This window comes from Pararge aegeria, chromosome 25, assembly GCF_905163445.1.
Source record: "Pararge aegeria chromosome 25, ilParAegt1.1, whole genome shotgun sequence".
Taxonomy (NCBI): domain Eukaryota; kingdom Metazoa; phylum Arthropoda; class Insecta; order Lepidoptera; family Nymphalidae; genus Pararge; species Pararge aegeria.
The window spans coordinates 3,498,197-3,514,580 of NC_053204.1; the positions used below are offsets into that span (position 1 = coordinate 3,498,197).

The 16,384-nt window shown below is 38.5% G+C and overlaps 1 protein-coding gene across 1 annotated transcript; it reads left to right on the plus strand.

The window, feature by feature from the left end:
* Nucleotides 1–7,964: 7,964 nt before the first annotated feature.
* On the plus strand, nucleotides 7,965–15,127 carry LOC120634731 (putative mediator of RNA polymerase II transcription subunit 12). The gene is made up of 7 exons (XM_039905506.1): nucleotides 7,965–7,970; nucleotides 8,286–8,409; nucleotides 9,437–9,642; nucleotides 10,468–12,017; nucleotides 13,732–13,831; nucleotides 14,471–14,544; nucleotides 15,058–15,127. The coding sequence occupies exons 1-7, from the start codon at nucleotides 7,965–7,967 to the stop codon at nucleotides 15,125–15,127; spliced, it is 2,130 nt and encodes a 709-aa protein (XP_039761440.1).
* Nucleotides 15,128–16,384: the final 1,257 nt, after the last annotated feature.

Genomic DNA, 16,384 nt, shown 5'->3' on the forward strand with positions numbered 1-16,384 from the left:
TATACTTGTCGTAGTCTTATGTTGTTGTATCAAAAATTATATAGGGGAGTGCACTGATATCTATAGTACGAGTTCTTACTCAGTTTAGGTACCAGTGATTCAGCCATACATAGTACTAAGCTATGATTTCTGTCACAATTTAATAATAGTGTGAATAAATGATTTTATTATTATTATTATTATTATTATATTACAACTCGTTCTGGATTAATATAAGTCATTTTATATCATCTGCATACTCTGTGTATACCGTCTATGCACGCCACTGTCCGAGGTCTACATAATCAGTTTCACTCGACCAAATGGTACTTGACCAAATGGTGACGATCTCCCTGGCGCAACGGTGAGCGCTGTGCATTGAAGTGGGAAGTCCCGGGTAAGATTCCCGGAAGGAGCAATCTGGGAATTTATTATTTCAAAATTTTCTCCTGTCTGGTCTGGGAGGCTTCGGCCGTGGCTAGTTACCGACAAAGTCGCACCGCTAAACGGTGTATCTTGCGGTTAGTGTTCCGGTGCGATGTCGCGTGGAAACCGATTAGTGGTATGACTACCATAACAGGTTAGCCCGCTACCATCTTAGATTATCACACTTGACTGCAGTCAAGGGCTAACTTGTGGAATAAAAAAAAAACTTTTCTAAAGAAATTCAAAATGCCATATTATGCCTATGCCAATAATATTTAAAGAGATCTCTCGATTTTCCGGGAACCCCCCAATATATATTCACTAAATCTAAATGAGACCAGCTCTTAAGTATGGTATGATATACCGAACAAAACGAGAATTATCAAAATCCGTTTTTTACTTTACTGGCGGAGTAATCGCAACACAAACATACAAAAAAAAAACAGTAAAATTGATTAACATCTTCTTTTTTTTAAGTAGGTTGATAAAATCGTCGGAATAATTCTTGATGGTAGAATTTATATCCGCACATACATTAAATGCTGTGCCATTATAAAAGGGATATCCACTGGGTGGGAAGTAACACGAAATTCGCAGTTCTCAGTCGAGTTGCCGTACACAAAGCAGCTCGGAGGACGGGACAGGCGTCCCGCGGGATAAATCACGTAGCTGGCTGCGCGCACTGAACACCGTGGAAGATTTTTTTATAATAATATTGCATTTTGCGAATATGCAATGATATAATAACTTTAAGCGACTCTATGGATTTCTTGTTAACCTGCGTGATACATTTTTCACTAGACAGTTACGCGACAGTTACGCTTTAGCAACATGATTCCTAAGGAAATTCTTGACCTACCAATGCATACATTTAAAAAATGTGTAAAAACGCATCTAGTACAGCGAGGTTACTATAAATTTGATGAATTCCTCAATGACAAGGTAGATTGGAAGCAGCCAGCCTCGCTCTCATCTCCCGCAAGATAGAAAAATGATTGTAAAGTCAAAGTCAAAGTCAAAAATATCTTTATTCAAGTAGGCCCACAGGTGGCACTTTTGATGCGTACATAAGAATTACATTTGTAAATGTTGATGTTGGAAAAGAGCAACTACTGAGTTTCTTGCCGGCTCTTCTCGGTAGAATCTGCTTTCCGAACCGGTGGTAGAGTCACTACAAACATACATACTTGACGTTTTAACATGAATGTTTTTCAGTGTTTGGTTGTTTATCTTTATATTATAAGTATTAATGTGTATGAATGAATGAATGAATGAATGAATGAATACACTTTTATTGTACACCAAAGAAACAAAAAGTAGTTACAAAGATATAAATACAATCAAGAGAGTACAATTTGGTGTATTATATTCATTAAAAAAAAAAACTTGAGCTATCTTAGTACACATACCACAAACTACGGTTACTTTGGGGATGCGTGTATTGTCGTAGTATATTTATTGATATCAATTTATTTATTTATTTATTTACGAATACGCAATGAAATTTCATCGTTTAGCGACTCAATAAATTCTTTGACTGCGTTAATTTGCATAACACAACTAAAACAAAATACTTTTTCCTAAATATATATACGAAATACTGGTGAAGGGTGCATCAGTATGTTTAATAAGGAAATACCCTTTAAAAGTATGAAAAGAAAAGCATAAGAAAAATAAGAATATTTATTTTGCCATACAAACTAATTCAAAGTATTCTTAGCGTTTACTTATGACAATCCTATTGAAGATAAAAGACTGACACGCGCACAGTATCTACGACACGTGCCGCGTACCTAATTAGGTGTCAGTAGTCACTTGATTTTAATTTTGCATGTGATGTTAGGCCTGTGTCTTATTTCTTTAAGTAAAAACTATGGCAGTGCAGTGTCATCTCATGCAAGCATACAAAATTAAAATCATGCCATAGTTTTTACTAAAAGAAAACAGACTTGCAAGCATGCAAGATTAAAATAATGTCATCCAATCCGAGAGAAATCCAATACAGCCCTAAGATGTTAGGACTGTATTTGATTTCTCTCAGTAAAAACTATGGCAGTACTTTACTCAAAAACTACCAGCGTTTCGGTTTCACAGATAAGTCTCAGAGACAGTACATAATCTCAGTATATAAACCTCTAAAGCCTGTGAAGTATTATTTCGGTTTTCATTTACACGTTGCATACTGTAGGTACCACTTACGCTGAGTGCGGTGAATACGCAAGTGAACCCCGTGCTCTCACTTATAGGTCTATCGAGGGACACACAGAGTTTTTAGTGGGTGCAAGTCCCACATAACTACTCCGTTTCCCCCAACGGAGTGGTATGCGTCAGGCATTTTATCTGTATAAAAAAAAAAAGGTACCACTTACGATGCATCTATAGCATTTTCTTTAGACGCTTTTTGTTGCGTCGAAGAGATCGCTATGTAGCAATAAGGCCGCCAAATTGTACCTTCTTCCTTATCACTATATTATATTTGCATTTTTGTAAAATTTACAGTTATAATAATATTTAATTTTACGCATACGCAATGAAATTTTATAGTTCAGCGACTCTATGGGTTCTTTGTTGGCGTCAATCTGCTTAGTACAAGTTGCAAAAAATTTACAGTATGTTTTAGTCGTTTATCTTTCTCGGTAATAGTCACTACCATGAGATAATAATCTTTAAATCCCGTTTACCCGCCGTAGAGCGGCGTGGTGACTCTATGCTTTAAACACCTCCTATAAGCTAAAAAAAAAAATAGCATAACCATATCACGACAATCGTGAGCTGAACTTATTCAGAGCAAAAGTCAGAGCATAAAGAAGGTCTCATCAGGTCAGAGGATAACTGAGTGCGAAAAAAAAACCCCTCCGAAGAGAGAGAATACTAAACAATGTGACAGTATGATGTATGGTGATTAAATTTATATTTTACGGCCCATTGGCGCAGTTTGCAGCGACCCTGCTTTCTGAGTCAAAGGCCGTGGGTTCGATTCCCACGACTGGAAAATGTTTGTGTGTTGAACATGAATGTTTTTCAGTGTCTGGGTGTTTATCTGTATATTATAAGTATTTTATGTATATTATTCATAAAAATATTCATCAGTCATCGTAGTACCCATAACACAAGCTACGCTTACTTTGGGGCTTGATGGCGATGTGTGTATTGTCGTAGTATATTTATTTATTTCTTATTATTTATATCCGCGCATACAATAAATGCGTCCATTATAAAAGGGGAATCCACTGGAAGGGAAGTAACACGCAATTTGCCGTTGTATGTCGATTTGCCGTACACAAAGCAGCTTGGAGGACGGGACAGGCGTCCCGCGGGATGAATCACGTGGCAGGGACACGTGGAGAATTCCTTTATAATAATATTGAATATTCTCGATGAAAATAAATTGTATTGTTTAGCGACTCTATGGGTTTTTTGTTCGACATTCAACCCGTGCAATGTGCAAGGTCACTTCATCTGTATCAACCCATTACGGCCCACGACAGGGCACGGGTCTCCCTCTCAGAATGAGAAGGTTTTAGGCATTAGTCCACCGTGCTGGCGAAGTGCGGTTCCACAAATCTTTGAGAACGTTATGGAGTACCTACTCTAAGGCGTGTAGGTTTCCTCATGATGTTTTCTTTCACCATTAAAGCAAGTGGTGATTGATATACTTAAAACGCACATAACACTGAAACGTTAAAGGTGCTTGCTGGAAATCAAACTTGATCCCCTCAAAAGGGAGGCTGAGGTAACAACCACCGCTTTTTTTATACCTATACTAGCTGACAAGCGCAACTTAGTCAAAAATCGGTTTTAATATCTTAAAAAACCTAAAACTTGGTTCCGGGTTCGATTCCGGGCATGGAATTTCCAATTTGGAAATTTCCAATTTCAAAATTTTCTCTGATCTGGTCTCGTGGAAGGCTTAGGCCGTGACTAGTTACTAGCTACCGACAAAGATATGCCGCTAGTAATTTAGTGTCCCGGTTAGAAGTAGCGTACAAACCGATTAGGGGTATGACTACCATACTCCCTAACAGGTTAGCCGGCTACCATCTTAGACTGCATCATCACTTGCCACCAGGTGAGATTGCAGTCAAGGGCTAATTTGTAGAGAAATAAAAATAAAGGTGGGTAACTAGCTACGGTCGAGCCTAAAGACCAGGACGGCGAGATTCTCAAATTACAAACCCCCAAATCTCCTGTCGGGGATCTCACCCGAGACCTCCCATTTAGTATTTAAAGCATACTGCTCACCACTGCTCCAGGGCGGTCAAATAAAAAAAAGAGGAGAGAAAATAAAGTCGAAATAATAGCAGAGTAAAAATATTTTCCACAATATCAAACCCGTCACGTGATTTAGTGCGTAACTTTAGATTGCAGCGAGAGTTTTAGTTTTAGGACTCTCAATATTGTTATCTGTGCATTTGACGTTTACATTTGAATTTCCACCAAAAATATCGCACATTGAAAAAGAAAATACACCTCATATAAAACCAGCGATTTTTCGGTGTGACGTTTTAAGTTTGAACATATGAATGACATCATTGTATCAACCCATTACCGTCCCACTACAGAGCACGGGTCTCCTCCCACAATGAAAAGGAGTTAAGGCCATAGTCCACCACGCTGGTACAGTGTGGATTGGTGGACTCCACACGCCTTTGAGAACATTATGAAAAACTCTCAGGCATGCAGATTTCCTCACGATGTTTTCCTTCATCGTTCAAGCAAGTGATATTTTAATTACTTGAAACGCACATAAGTCAGGAAAGTTGGAGGTGCGTGCTAGGATCCGAACTTGGCCCCCCCAAAGTGAAGTCGAGCTCCTACCCAATGGGCTATCACCGCTACCTATACCAGTTTGATTTGATTCGGTTTAATAGCTAAGGTAAGCTAATCCACATTATATTTTGAGTTTAGTTCTAAAGAAACTCTATGCACCCGCTTATTAAGGCGATATATTATCTGACTTCAAATTGCACAAAAGCTGGCTGGTCGTATTTTTAAAATGCATAGACGGTTCTATAACGCTCAAATATCCTTATTGTAAACCTTTGGATAACCAAAGGCTATGGCAACTTTATTTCGACACACGCAAACAAAACATCTAGCTTCTAATACTTTGAAGATAGGGTCGAATTTGGAATGAGTAGCAGTTTTTCGGTGATCATTTTACAAAAAGGCAACTAAGGTCGATTATGCGCGCGGCAGGAATGCCAATTTTCGGACCTATTGTCTATAAAAGCGATGCGCACGCGCATTAAACAAGCGAAAGTGAACGAAAATGAAGGTGATTACACGTTTTTTTTTTGTTTTTAGTTGAGTGACTGTGTGGTTTTGGTGGAAAATGTGTTCTTAAAATTCATCAATAATATTTACAAAAAAAAAAATATTGCATTATTTTGCAGTTTATAATTTTTATTATAGTGTTCCGATTTTTTTATATGTATTATAAATATTTATAAATTTTGAAGTTTACTAGGATCTAGTATAACAATAATGAAGTTTAAAGTGTGATTTGATAATAACTGGGTCTCGCTTCTCGAATATATTAGGTTAAAAATAATTTTTGGTCCGTTAAAATACTCGTTTTTTTTTATTCCGCCCGCGTTTAATTAGAAATAATTAAAGTTTTTTAAGTTTTACTGCTTTTCTCACCACCTTTGAGGTTAACTACAAAAGTATTTAGGACAGCTCTAAGAAAATAAAGTGTTTTTTGCATGGAGGCAATTATTTTTGTTCGACCACCATCTTTTTTAAGGGATGAGGGTCCCAAAAGGACTGAACATTTTTAGTTCTGGCAGTACAACTCTATGACTGATTATTGAGGGCCTTGCTGTGCCTACTATATACAGACTATTCTTGATTTGATGATGAGGTTCCCTATATCTTGAAGTAAAACTTATTTAGGCGCGACTAGGGAATAATTCAGATTTTTTTTCTGACGGATGTAACGGTCACGTCAGAGTTTCCGCTATTTAAAAATAATCATTTGGATTGGTCGTAAGTATATTTCATATACTACACGCTTCTTCACTTATACGCCAGCTAGTGGCAAAGATCATAATCAAAAAGGATTATGTATATAAAAGAAGACTTTTTTTAAGCTATAAAAATATAACTTATGAAAGTTTTTCTTCTACGGTTCACCTTATTAATTGTGTGTTAAAATCTACTTATATATATATTATGTATATTTTATATTTAAATATAAATAATAAAAAATAAATATACTACGACAATACACACATCGCCACCTAGCCCCAAAGTAAGCGTAGCTTGTGTTATGGCTACTAAGATGACTGATGAATATTTTTATGAATTATATATACATAAATACTTAGAAAATACATATAAACACCCAGACACTGAAAAACACTTATGCTCATCACACAAAAATTTTTCCAGTTGTGCGAATCGAACCCACGGCCTTGGACTCGGAAAGCAGGGTCGCTGCCCACTGCGCCAGTCGGCCGTCAATTTTACGTATATTTATTTAATTTATATATGTATTTGTATCTTTACATTTTGGTATTTATGTAGCAACACTCTTGGCACTATCCCGTTCTCTAACCTTTGTAGATAGGACTTACAGCAGTAAGTCCTGCCTAAGGTGGTTGCCTGTAAGAGATTGCTTGCAGCTATAAGGCCGCCTTTGCATGTCTACATTGTGTACTGTATACTCCTTACTGTTTCTTTTCCTGTATGTTATACGAAAGACATGGAAAGACTTAAGACTTAGTGTTTTAAGCAAGTGACAATTAAATTGCTTAAATTAAAACGCACACAACTCCGAAAAGTCAGTGGTGCGTTCCGGGACTCGAACTCGGTCTTCGCGAAAGGAAAGCCGAAACCTTACCGACTAGGCTATCACCGCTTCACCACCATCATATGATACAAATTTACCACGAGGTCAAAGGCGTTGAACGTTTTTCCTTCTCTTTATACTGTGATTAGTATGCCTACCTTGGGAAGCGGTGATAGCGTAGTGGGTAGGAGCTCGAATTCACTTTCGGGGAGCTGAGTTCGAATTCCAGCACCTCTAACTTTTCAATAAATATACTAATATATGAATAATATAGATAAATACTTATAAAATACATATAAACACCCAGACACTGAAAAACATTCCTGTTCGTCACCCAAACATTTTCCAGCTGTGGGAATCGAACCCACGGCCTTTGACCTAGAAAGCGAGTCGCTGCCCACTGCGCCAATCGGTCGTCGGTTTTCTAAGTTATGTGCTTTTTAAGTAATTAAAATAACACTTGCTTCAACGGTGAAGGAAAACGTCGCCAGGAAACCGACATGCCTGAGAGTTAGTAATGTTCTCAAAGGTGTGGAGTCCACCGATCCACACTGGGCCAGCGTGGTGGACTATGGCCTTAACCCCTTCTAATCGTGGGAGGAGAGACGTGCTCCGTAGTGGGCGGGTAATGTTTTGATGATTATTATACACCTTGGAGTTTGGAAATTAGCGGTGATTCCTCCCCGTGCTTCGGAGAGCACGTTAAGCAGGTCATGCGCCTGATCTCTTTTTGCTCGTGTCGGAGCTGCAGTCCCATTGGACGATGAGAGTGAGGGAATAGAGAATGACCCTATGCTTCCTCAAAAATACAATCTAGGGTTATTCAAGGGGCGGATAAACAAATTCCTTAAAAGCCGGCAACGCATCGGTGGCTCCTCCGGTGCTGCAGATGCTTATGGGCGGCGGTGATCACTTAACATCAGGTGACCCACTTGCTCGTTAGCCCGCTATTAAAAAAAAAACACACTGCCCCATAACATCTCCCTCGTAGTTGGAAAATCTCTTTGTAGATCAACCAACGTGGCCAGGAACGGTCGTGGAAACTGTTTTTTAAGGAGTTGGTAAATTTGAGCAATTTGTACAGGAACTGCTAACGTTGGTGTCACTGCTGGTGGGCGGCGTGGTGGCAGAAGCACCCTACGCGCCGAGTGGGTGGAGGCCGGACGGGCCCGCTTTCGTGATACCCGAGAGAAACCAATTTGTAAGTCATCATATCAAACGATAGATGTCCACTGCTGGACATAGGTCTTCCGGAGGGAGTTCCATATTCCACCGTTTTGTGCCGCGCTTGATGTCGTCTGTCCACCTCGTTAGTCCCAGAACCTTGGGATCCCAACGTCCATCCGTTCTCTATAGAGCTATGTGCCCCGCCAATTGCTACTTCAGCTTCTCAACTCATTGTATCGGTAACTCTGGTTCTTCGACGGATCTCCTCATTTCTGATTTGATCGCGTGGAGATACTCCGAGCATAGCTCTCGCCATCGCTCGCTGAGATACTCTTAGACTTCTTATGAGGCCCATAGTTAGCGACCATGTTTCGGAACCATAAGTCATCATGTGTGATCTAGGACCTACGTAATTTCAAACTAAAACACGACCTAAAACGCAATGGGTTATGGGTCCGCACTTAATGGGCTTTGGATATAATAAAAATACTAATAAAATACCCCTGCGAAAGGCTTGTGCCCAGTTCTTTTTTTCTATACTGATTGTTGACGGACCAAGCAGATGGCCTATTTGATGGTAAGTGGAATACCATCGCCGGCAACACTAAGCAGGGCATGCAAGGAACTCGTCCTGCAACATGCCGTGCCGTAGGTGTTAAATCTCATGTGCCTCTATCCATGATAACACAGCAACCACGCCATTGAGACCATTGCGACAATCCTGCTTAGCGGCAGAAATAAGCGGCAGTACTTCCCCGGACGAGCTCCGTCACAAAATGCTCTAAATACGAATACTTTCGTATATAGGGTACCTATAGTGAAGCATTTCTCACTGTAGTCTCTATAAACTTGACAATCTCACTTACTGGTTAGTGATGATGCAATCTAAGATGATAACGGGCTAATGGGCGGGCATATTAAGCTCATACCCCTAATTAGTTTCCACGTGACATCGTAACGTAACGCTAAATCGCTTAGCTGCACGTCTTTTTCGGTAGGGTAGAAGCCTCCTCCAAGACACAACGTGGTTACGTGATAGGTACCTAACAATTATATTTCAACAGGCACCCCAACAGCAGTATTTGCCACCTGTGGACCCTAGAAGGCCACTAACACCCAACAATTTCGACGAGGGTGACGTTTCGGTTCAAGGCCTGCCTAGCATCGAACCTCAACCGATATTCGAAGTGTCACCCATTAACGGACAGCAGTTTACTGGACCCGGTATTAATGCTGATGTTGACAGACTGAATCCCAGTTTCCAGCAAGCACAGGTAAAGCATTGAATGAATGAATGCATTCAGCATTAATTAATAAATGAATGAATGAATACACTTTTGTTTAACACCTCATAAATATACAGAAAAATTGTAGATAAAAATTTCATGGAATGTATAATACAATTTGCTACATAGCGATCTTTTCCTGGCGACCAAAAGCGTAAAACACAGCTCAAGAGAGGTATAGGTCATATTAATATACATATATTTGCATTCATTGCATATGTACACAAAAAAGGAACTAGTAATTTATTGAAAAATCTAAATTTTAGTTTAAAATCTAGGGCTGCTGAGAGCTTATATATACTAAATTCAATATTTGTAACAAAAAAAATCAAGCAAAGAAAACTACTTTTATACCTTATAGGAGATAAATAAATAAATAAGTATACACACATACACATCGCCATCTAGCCCCAAAGTAAGCGAAGCTTGTGTTATGGTACTGAGATGACTGATGGATATTTTTATGAAAAATATACATAAATACTTATTATTCCTACGTTTTAAAATACTTTTTATCCTTTATATTCTGGAAACTTACTTTTCTAGTTAAATTAATAGTATCTCAATATGTTTATTTTTCCGTACACCTATAGCAGTAAGGTTGATGAGAAAGGCTCAAAGATAAGAACTCCCCATTTAAATGAAAAAAAAATACAAAAATAACAGGTCATAGTACGAAAATGCAGTATGCATTTGGGATATCCTTGACAGTAAATCATCAGTGGTCTCCATCTCAATATAACAATTGCACTAAAGCTAAGCTCTGCCGTTTTAATATCGGAAATAAAATCACTTAAAAACTAAAATTTACAGTACCAACAACAGCTAGAAAGAGCACGCCAATTTGCCAGGCAGCGAGAGTTTGAAAACAACCTCGCTAGGGTCCCATCCAACGGACTACCAAACCAACAGTCACCAAGACAATTCGCTTCACCAACAACTTCTACTACTACTCCAAAACCTGAATTTAAAACAGTAGAAGCTGAGACAACCACAGAATCCATAAATCTAAATAAAGGAGAAACTTTAGATGAACCTAATACAAGAGATCAAAAGGACAAAGTTGCCGTTGAAGTAACAAAGCAAAACCTGCAAGAGTATCCGCCGGAACTGTTCCTGAGTCCCTTAGCTCAATTGAAACTGCAGCCACAATTTGTACCTTTCGGTCCGCAATTTGGTCAACTAAGAGCACCTCTGTTTTACCAACCTGCCCAGTTACAAGATGGAAGGTCACCGGGTTTTGATGGCCCAGCGCATCTATCTGCCTTGCCATCAGTACTGGCTCAGCGTGAATTATTATCTCAACAAGCACAAGGTAAAGGTCAAGGTTTTGCCCAAAATCCTATAATAGTTCAACAACAACCATCGTTTATACAGGAACCGATTAATCAATATCAACCCGTACGTCCTGTACAACGGGTACAACCTGTCCAACCAGTTGACCCTGTTCAAAATGAGGAATCTGATCAGGATGATGAACCAGATGTAGAGTCTATCCAATCGGGACAACCTACAAAAAAACAAGGTCAACCTTTGCCACAATTTCAAGGGCAGCAGGTCATTTTACAGCAGCAGCCAATAAATCAGATTCAACTAGATCAATTCCGACAATCGCAATTACAGTTCCAACCTCAACCGCAGGTACAATACCAACCTCAACAAATTCAACCGCAATTAGCTCAACCAAATCAATTTACACAGCCACAGCTACAATTCCAACCTCAACCGCAGCTATTCCAGCCGCAGCAGGCGCAAGCAAATCAATTCCCCCAACCTCAGTTACAACTCCAACCGCAACCAGCTCAACCAAATCAATTTCCCCAACCACAATTGCAGTTCCAACCCCAACCTTCACAGCCAAATCCATTCCCGCAGCCACAATTGCAGTTCCAACCCCAACCTGCACAGCCAAATCAATTCCCGCAACCACAATTGCAGTTCCAACCCCAACCTGCACAACCAAATCAATTTTTGCAACCAGAAAGACCAAAGGACGTAGAAGAAATTGAACCAACCGACCAACAAGTCGTATACCAGAACTATCAACCTCAGTTCTACCAACCCCAAATTCAAGCAAATCAATATCAGACCCCGGAGCAACCTTTGCTCGTAGCTCAACCTCAACAGCCATTCGCTTTTCAAAATCAAGACCAGTTTTACCAAAACCAGTTTCTCCAGCAACAGTATGATCCTAGTCTACAAGCTCAAACAGCTCAACCAGCTCCACAAGATGGTCAACCTTTACAAAGTGGTTTCGATATAAACCAACAAGGAAATGACATCGATCAACAAGAGGAACAAGAGAACGAGCAAGAAGAAGAAGGTCCTAGGGTAACAGCAGTTGCCACAGCATTCGGTACAAGGTCAGTACAATTACATACTCTAAGTTTTTTTCTGCACACATTAACTGAATATGAGAATGAGAGTAGACTTTCTTATTTAAAAAGTATATTTCGGTAACATAGCATAACAAATTGAAATCTAACGTTTTGCGAAATGCTTTCGGGACATTGTTGAGGCACACGTAGATTTCTTCACAGTAATTTCCACGTAGGAAGAAGTTCCGTGGATAAGAGAATCTTCACCAATGCAGGTATGTCGGGGTATAGGTTTTCAAGTTTTGCCGGGCTAGTATTCGCATGGAAGACTACTCCCCCAGTGTTAATGTTAATCTGTTGATTATCATAAGCATATCGATATTGGATCGATATTTGTGGTGGTGAAACTAGGTCAAACTTCATCAAGGTCAATTCACTCTTGTTGAATTATAATTCCCATGCCGTATTTGGTAATGTTTTGACTGATTAAGTCAGACACGCTGTCCCATATTTACCGTGCGATGTGCATATTGATGACACATTCAATGCTTCGAAATGTGTGACACTTATATTAAGATAGCTGAGGAAAATTGTAATGCTTACCAATCTTTAAACAATGTAAGCAATTTTAGATAGTAACAAACAGATTGTACGTGTATACAACGCACAGAGTGCCAGGTTTTTATGAATAATAGACGGATATTCTTAAACCTGTAGAAGACTGACGACTATATCGACCATTTTTAATACCTAATCAATCTAATCCAAAATCTTCAGATCGCAGATTGGAATTAGTAGTTCCCTCCTTATCCTATTCTTCCCTTTAGGTCGAAAACCAAGTTTATTATTTGATCTGAAATTTTGGACTACATTCCTTATTGACTTTGCCGTAAGTTTCTACTTACGGCTGAGGATATTCTTATCGTCAGCTGCACTAACAAATCTCGTTGCTTGGTGCTTCACATTATTTTTATAGGAAACATAAAAGAAATCCTCATATATTACACAAATTAAATCAGTTTTCAAAAGAGAACTCTTAACGAAATATTATATCTTAATCATTCTACTTAAAAGTTGAATAAATTTAATCTCATAACAATATTTTTCATTTAAGGTAATATCCTTTTTTTCAACTCAATGTTAAAACAGAATTGAAACGTTTCTCTTATAAACAGCAGTATGACTTTAATAATAAACTTATTTATTTTTCTATACAACTTTTACCGATTATTAGGAAATACTCTTAAAGGGTATTGGAGGCAAGCGGCCCAGGACCGTGCATTGTGGAACTCCCTACAAAAGACCTATGTCCAGCAGTGGACGTCAATTGGTTGAGATGATGATGATGATGATGACTCTTAAAGGGTACATAAAGATATTTCACCACCCTGCAATAATATTAAATCAAAAGAAGCATATTTTATTTGCACACAGATTTCTCTCACAGACAGAGATTCTAAACATTCGAAGTGTTTACTTATGGCAACCCTGTTGAAGGTAAAGGACCGACCAAAAGCAAAGCCGAAGTCCTACCCACTGGTCTACCACCGCTTAAATTATAAAATAACAGTCTAGGACCCGCCGCGAATATTTATCGAAAAGTCGGTATTTTCCAGATAAGTATTTGGATAAATACGGGTGCAATAACGATTCACTGCAGTCTTGTGTTGAGATTCAAACGTCGTTACGTACATTCTAGTGTCGTTTAATGTCTTTCCCATCTTTTTCATAAATTTTATTTAGTATATTTTAATTCCAGGACCCAACCACGTGTTTTTGCGCAGTACGGCGCTCCTATACCGAAAGTGCAGGAAAATCCAGGACTTCGCACTACCACAGAATCAGCAATGCAGGAAGAAGTAAGTCTCCTGACAGATGAACTGCAAGTCAACTGCTAAATTGCAGTTTAGTTGCAGTTGTATTGCTGTTGAAATAACTGCATAACTTCAGAACGTTGCAAAATAAACCGTTACCTAAATTGCTCCGAGGCAATTATTGAATATTTTAATTGCCTCTAATAAAGTTCAACATGACCAAAAAAATCTGTAACCAAATAGGCAGTGAAATCTTATTTATTTCAATTATTGAGAAAACCTTACTGCAATGTGCGTTTAAGATAACTTTTTACTTTAATAACGAATTGTATTTCAACAATTTAGTTAGATTTGTTCAGAATAACAATTCTTTCTATATTAATAAATATAATAAACCCAAAGTAAGGGTAGCTTGTATTACGAGTACCACTAAGATAACTGCTGAATATTTTTATGAATAACATACATAAATATTTATAATATACAGATAAACAAAAACACGAAAAACATTAAATGTTCATCACACAAACATTTTACAGCTTTGGGAATCGAACCCACGGCCTTGGACTCAGAAAGCAGGGTCGCTGCCCATTGCGCTAATCAGCCGTCAATCGGTTGATATGATGAAGTACCCAAGTTTTTACCCGTACAAAAACTTTTGTGTATTTAAATATTTTTTTTAAGCCTCAAGATGAAGACGCTCCAGCAGTAGCACAAGCAACCGCTGTATCCACCGGCCGAAGAAACGCTAAGCTAAGGTAAAACAAAACTATAACCAAAAGCATAATTGCCCTATACCAGGGCTTCTCAAACTGGGCGCTGCGTCGCCCTGGGGCGTAGAAAGAGAAAGTACAGAGGTGAGCCACTAGGTCCATCTGTACTTAAAAAAAAAATCAAAGATTTGAAATTTTCGATAGTCTTTTTGTAGCGGTGTCACGGCACACTTTGAAAAATTGATATAACAGCATTTTTTTTCCACTTCTAGTTAGACCTTGAATGCAATCTCACCTGGTGGTAAGATGCAGTCTTAGAAAGTAGCTAAGCGGTTTATGGCAGTTTTATTAGCCCAACCGGTTTCTACGCGACATCGCACTGGAACGCTCAATCTCTTGGCGGCACCTCTTTGACGTTAGGGTGTTTACTACCCAAGGCCGAAGACTGCCACGAGACCAGAGCAGAGAAAATGTTGATAATAAATTTCCCAAATTGAATCCGGGACAGCGCTAAACCTACTTTCAAAAAACCCCCTAAACTTTTTCGTTTGTTTCCAGGAGCCGCCGGATTCGACCGATTTTCACTTTGGACCGATCTGGACATTTAGTATTAGCGCAACAGCAATAGAAATTTTAAACTCGCAGCAATAATAATTCAAAAATTAGTAAATTATTGATTCGAAAAAATATTTAATTTAACTGTTACATTCCTTTTATTTATCTGGATAGCGGTAATTTCTCAAATCATTGTTTTATTTTTTGTTTCATGATTTAATAATTTTGTTTTTACAATTCCACAATTTGTTATAAAACAAAACGTTTGTTTTTTTGCACACATCGATGTAATTTGTTCTGATTTGTTATGAAACACGGTCACTATACGTCATAGCAAAATGGACTTAATCTGACTCGATTTAGATTCGCAATACCGATTATAATTTTAATAAACTTCCTGCCAAACTAGTTACTAGCTTTACAAAAATTTTAGTTAAAAAAAAACCATTTTACCCTGACGTTGCAGCGTTTCCATACTCGCTCGCAATCGTAGAGAGTTTTTTGAATATCGAAACACCGTTAAGACAGAGTAAAATGGACCTTATCAACCTTGCTCTAAAAATCAAATGCGTTCAGACTTCTCAGGTAATTTCTTAGCAGAGCTTGTAGGATTAGAGGCTCCATATTTCATATAAATAAAGTCCACTTTCTTTGACGTCATTTCGATACGACCCTATTATTGCGAGCGTATTAATCTCGCATAACGGTCCTGGAGCCTTAGTACAATTTGCTCGCTTGTTATCGATGAGTCGTTTTCTAGTATGGAAATACTTGATCATCAGAGTGAAATGGATATTATTAGCATTGTATTGAAGCTTAAATTTGCCACCAATTCTGTAGTTCGGGCTTATGACAGAACATTTGCAAAACAAAAATCAGAAGTACGCGATTTGCGACTCTCAAAAGAGTGACATTAGGTTTATTTTACTTCGACGATACAGTGTTTTATACTCTATTCCGAGCGAGCAGATCTTGGACTAAGGCTACTGGTGTCGATGCAATATCTTTCTTGATACTAGAAAGTTAATAAAGTTATACTTCTTATTTTGCGTTTTCTTTAACTACATCGTCATGTCAACCCATTACCGGCCCACTACGGGGGTCTCCTCCTGGAAAGAGGCTAAAGCCGTTCATTACAGTGCGGATTGGTGGATAAACCAATAATAATAAATAATAATAATGAATATACTACGACAAAGCACACATCGCTATCTAGTCCCAAAGTAAGCGTAGCTTGTGTTATGGGTACTAAGGCGACTGTTGAATATTTTTATGAATAATATACATAAATACTTATAATATACAGATAAACACCCAGACACTGAAAAAC

Coding starts and splice junctions, on each gene's coding strand:
- LOC120634731 (XM_039905506.1), top strand. Junction 12,018..13,731: donor GCCACAGCATTCGGTACAAG/GTCAGTACAATT, acceptor TTTTAATTCCAG/GACCCAACCACGTGTTTTTG. Junction 13,832..14,470: donor AATCAGCAATGCAGGAAGAA/GTAAGTCTCCTG, acceptor ATTTTTTTTAAG/CCTCAAGATGAAGACGCTCC.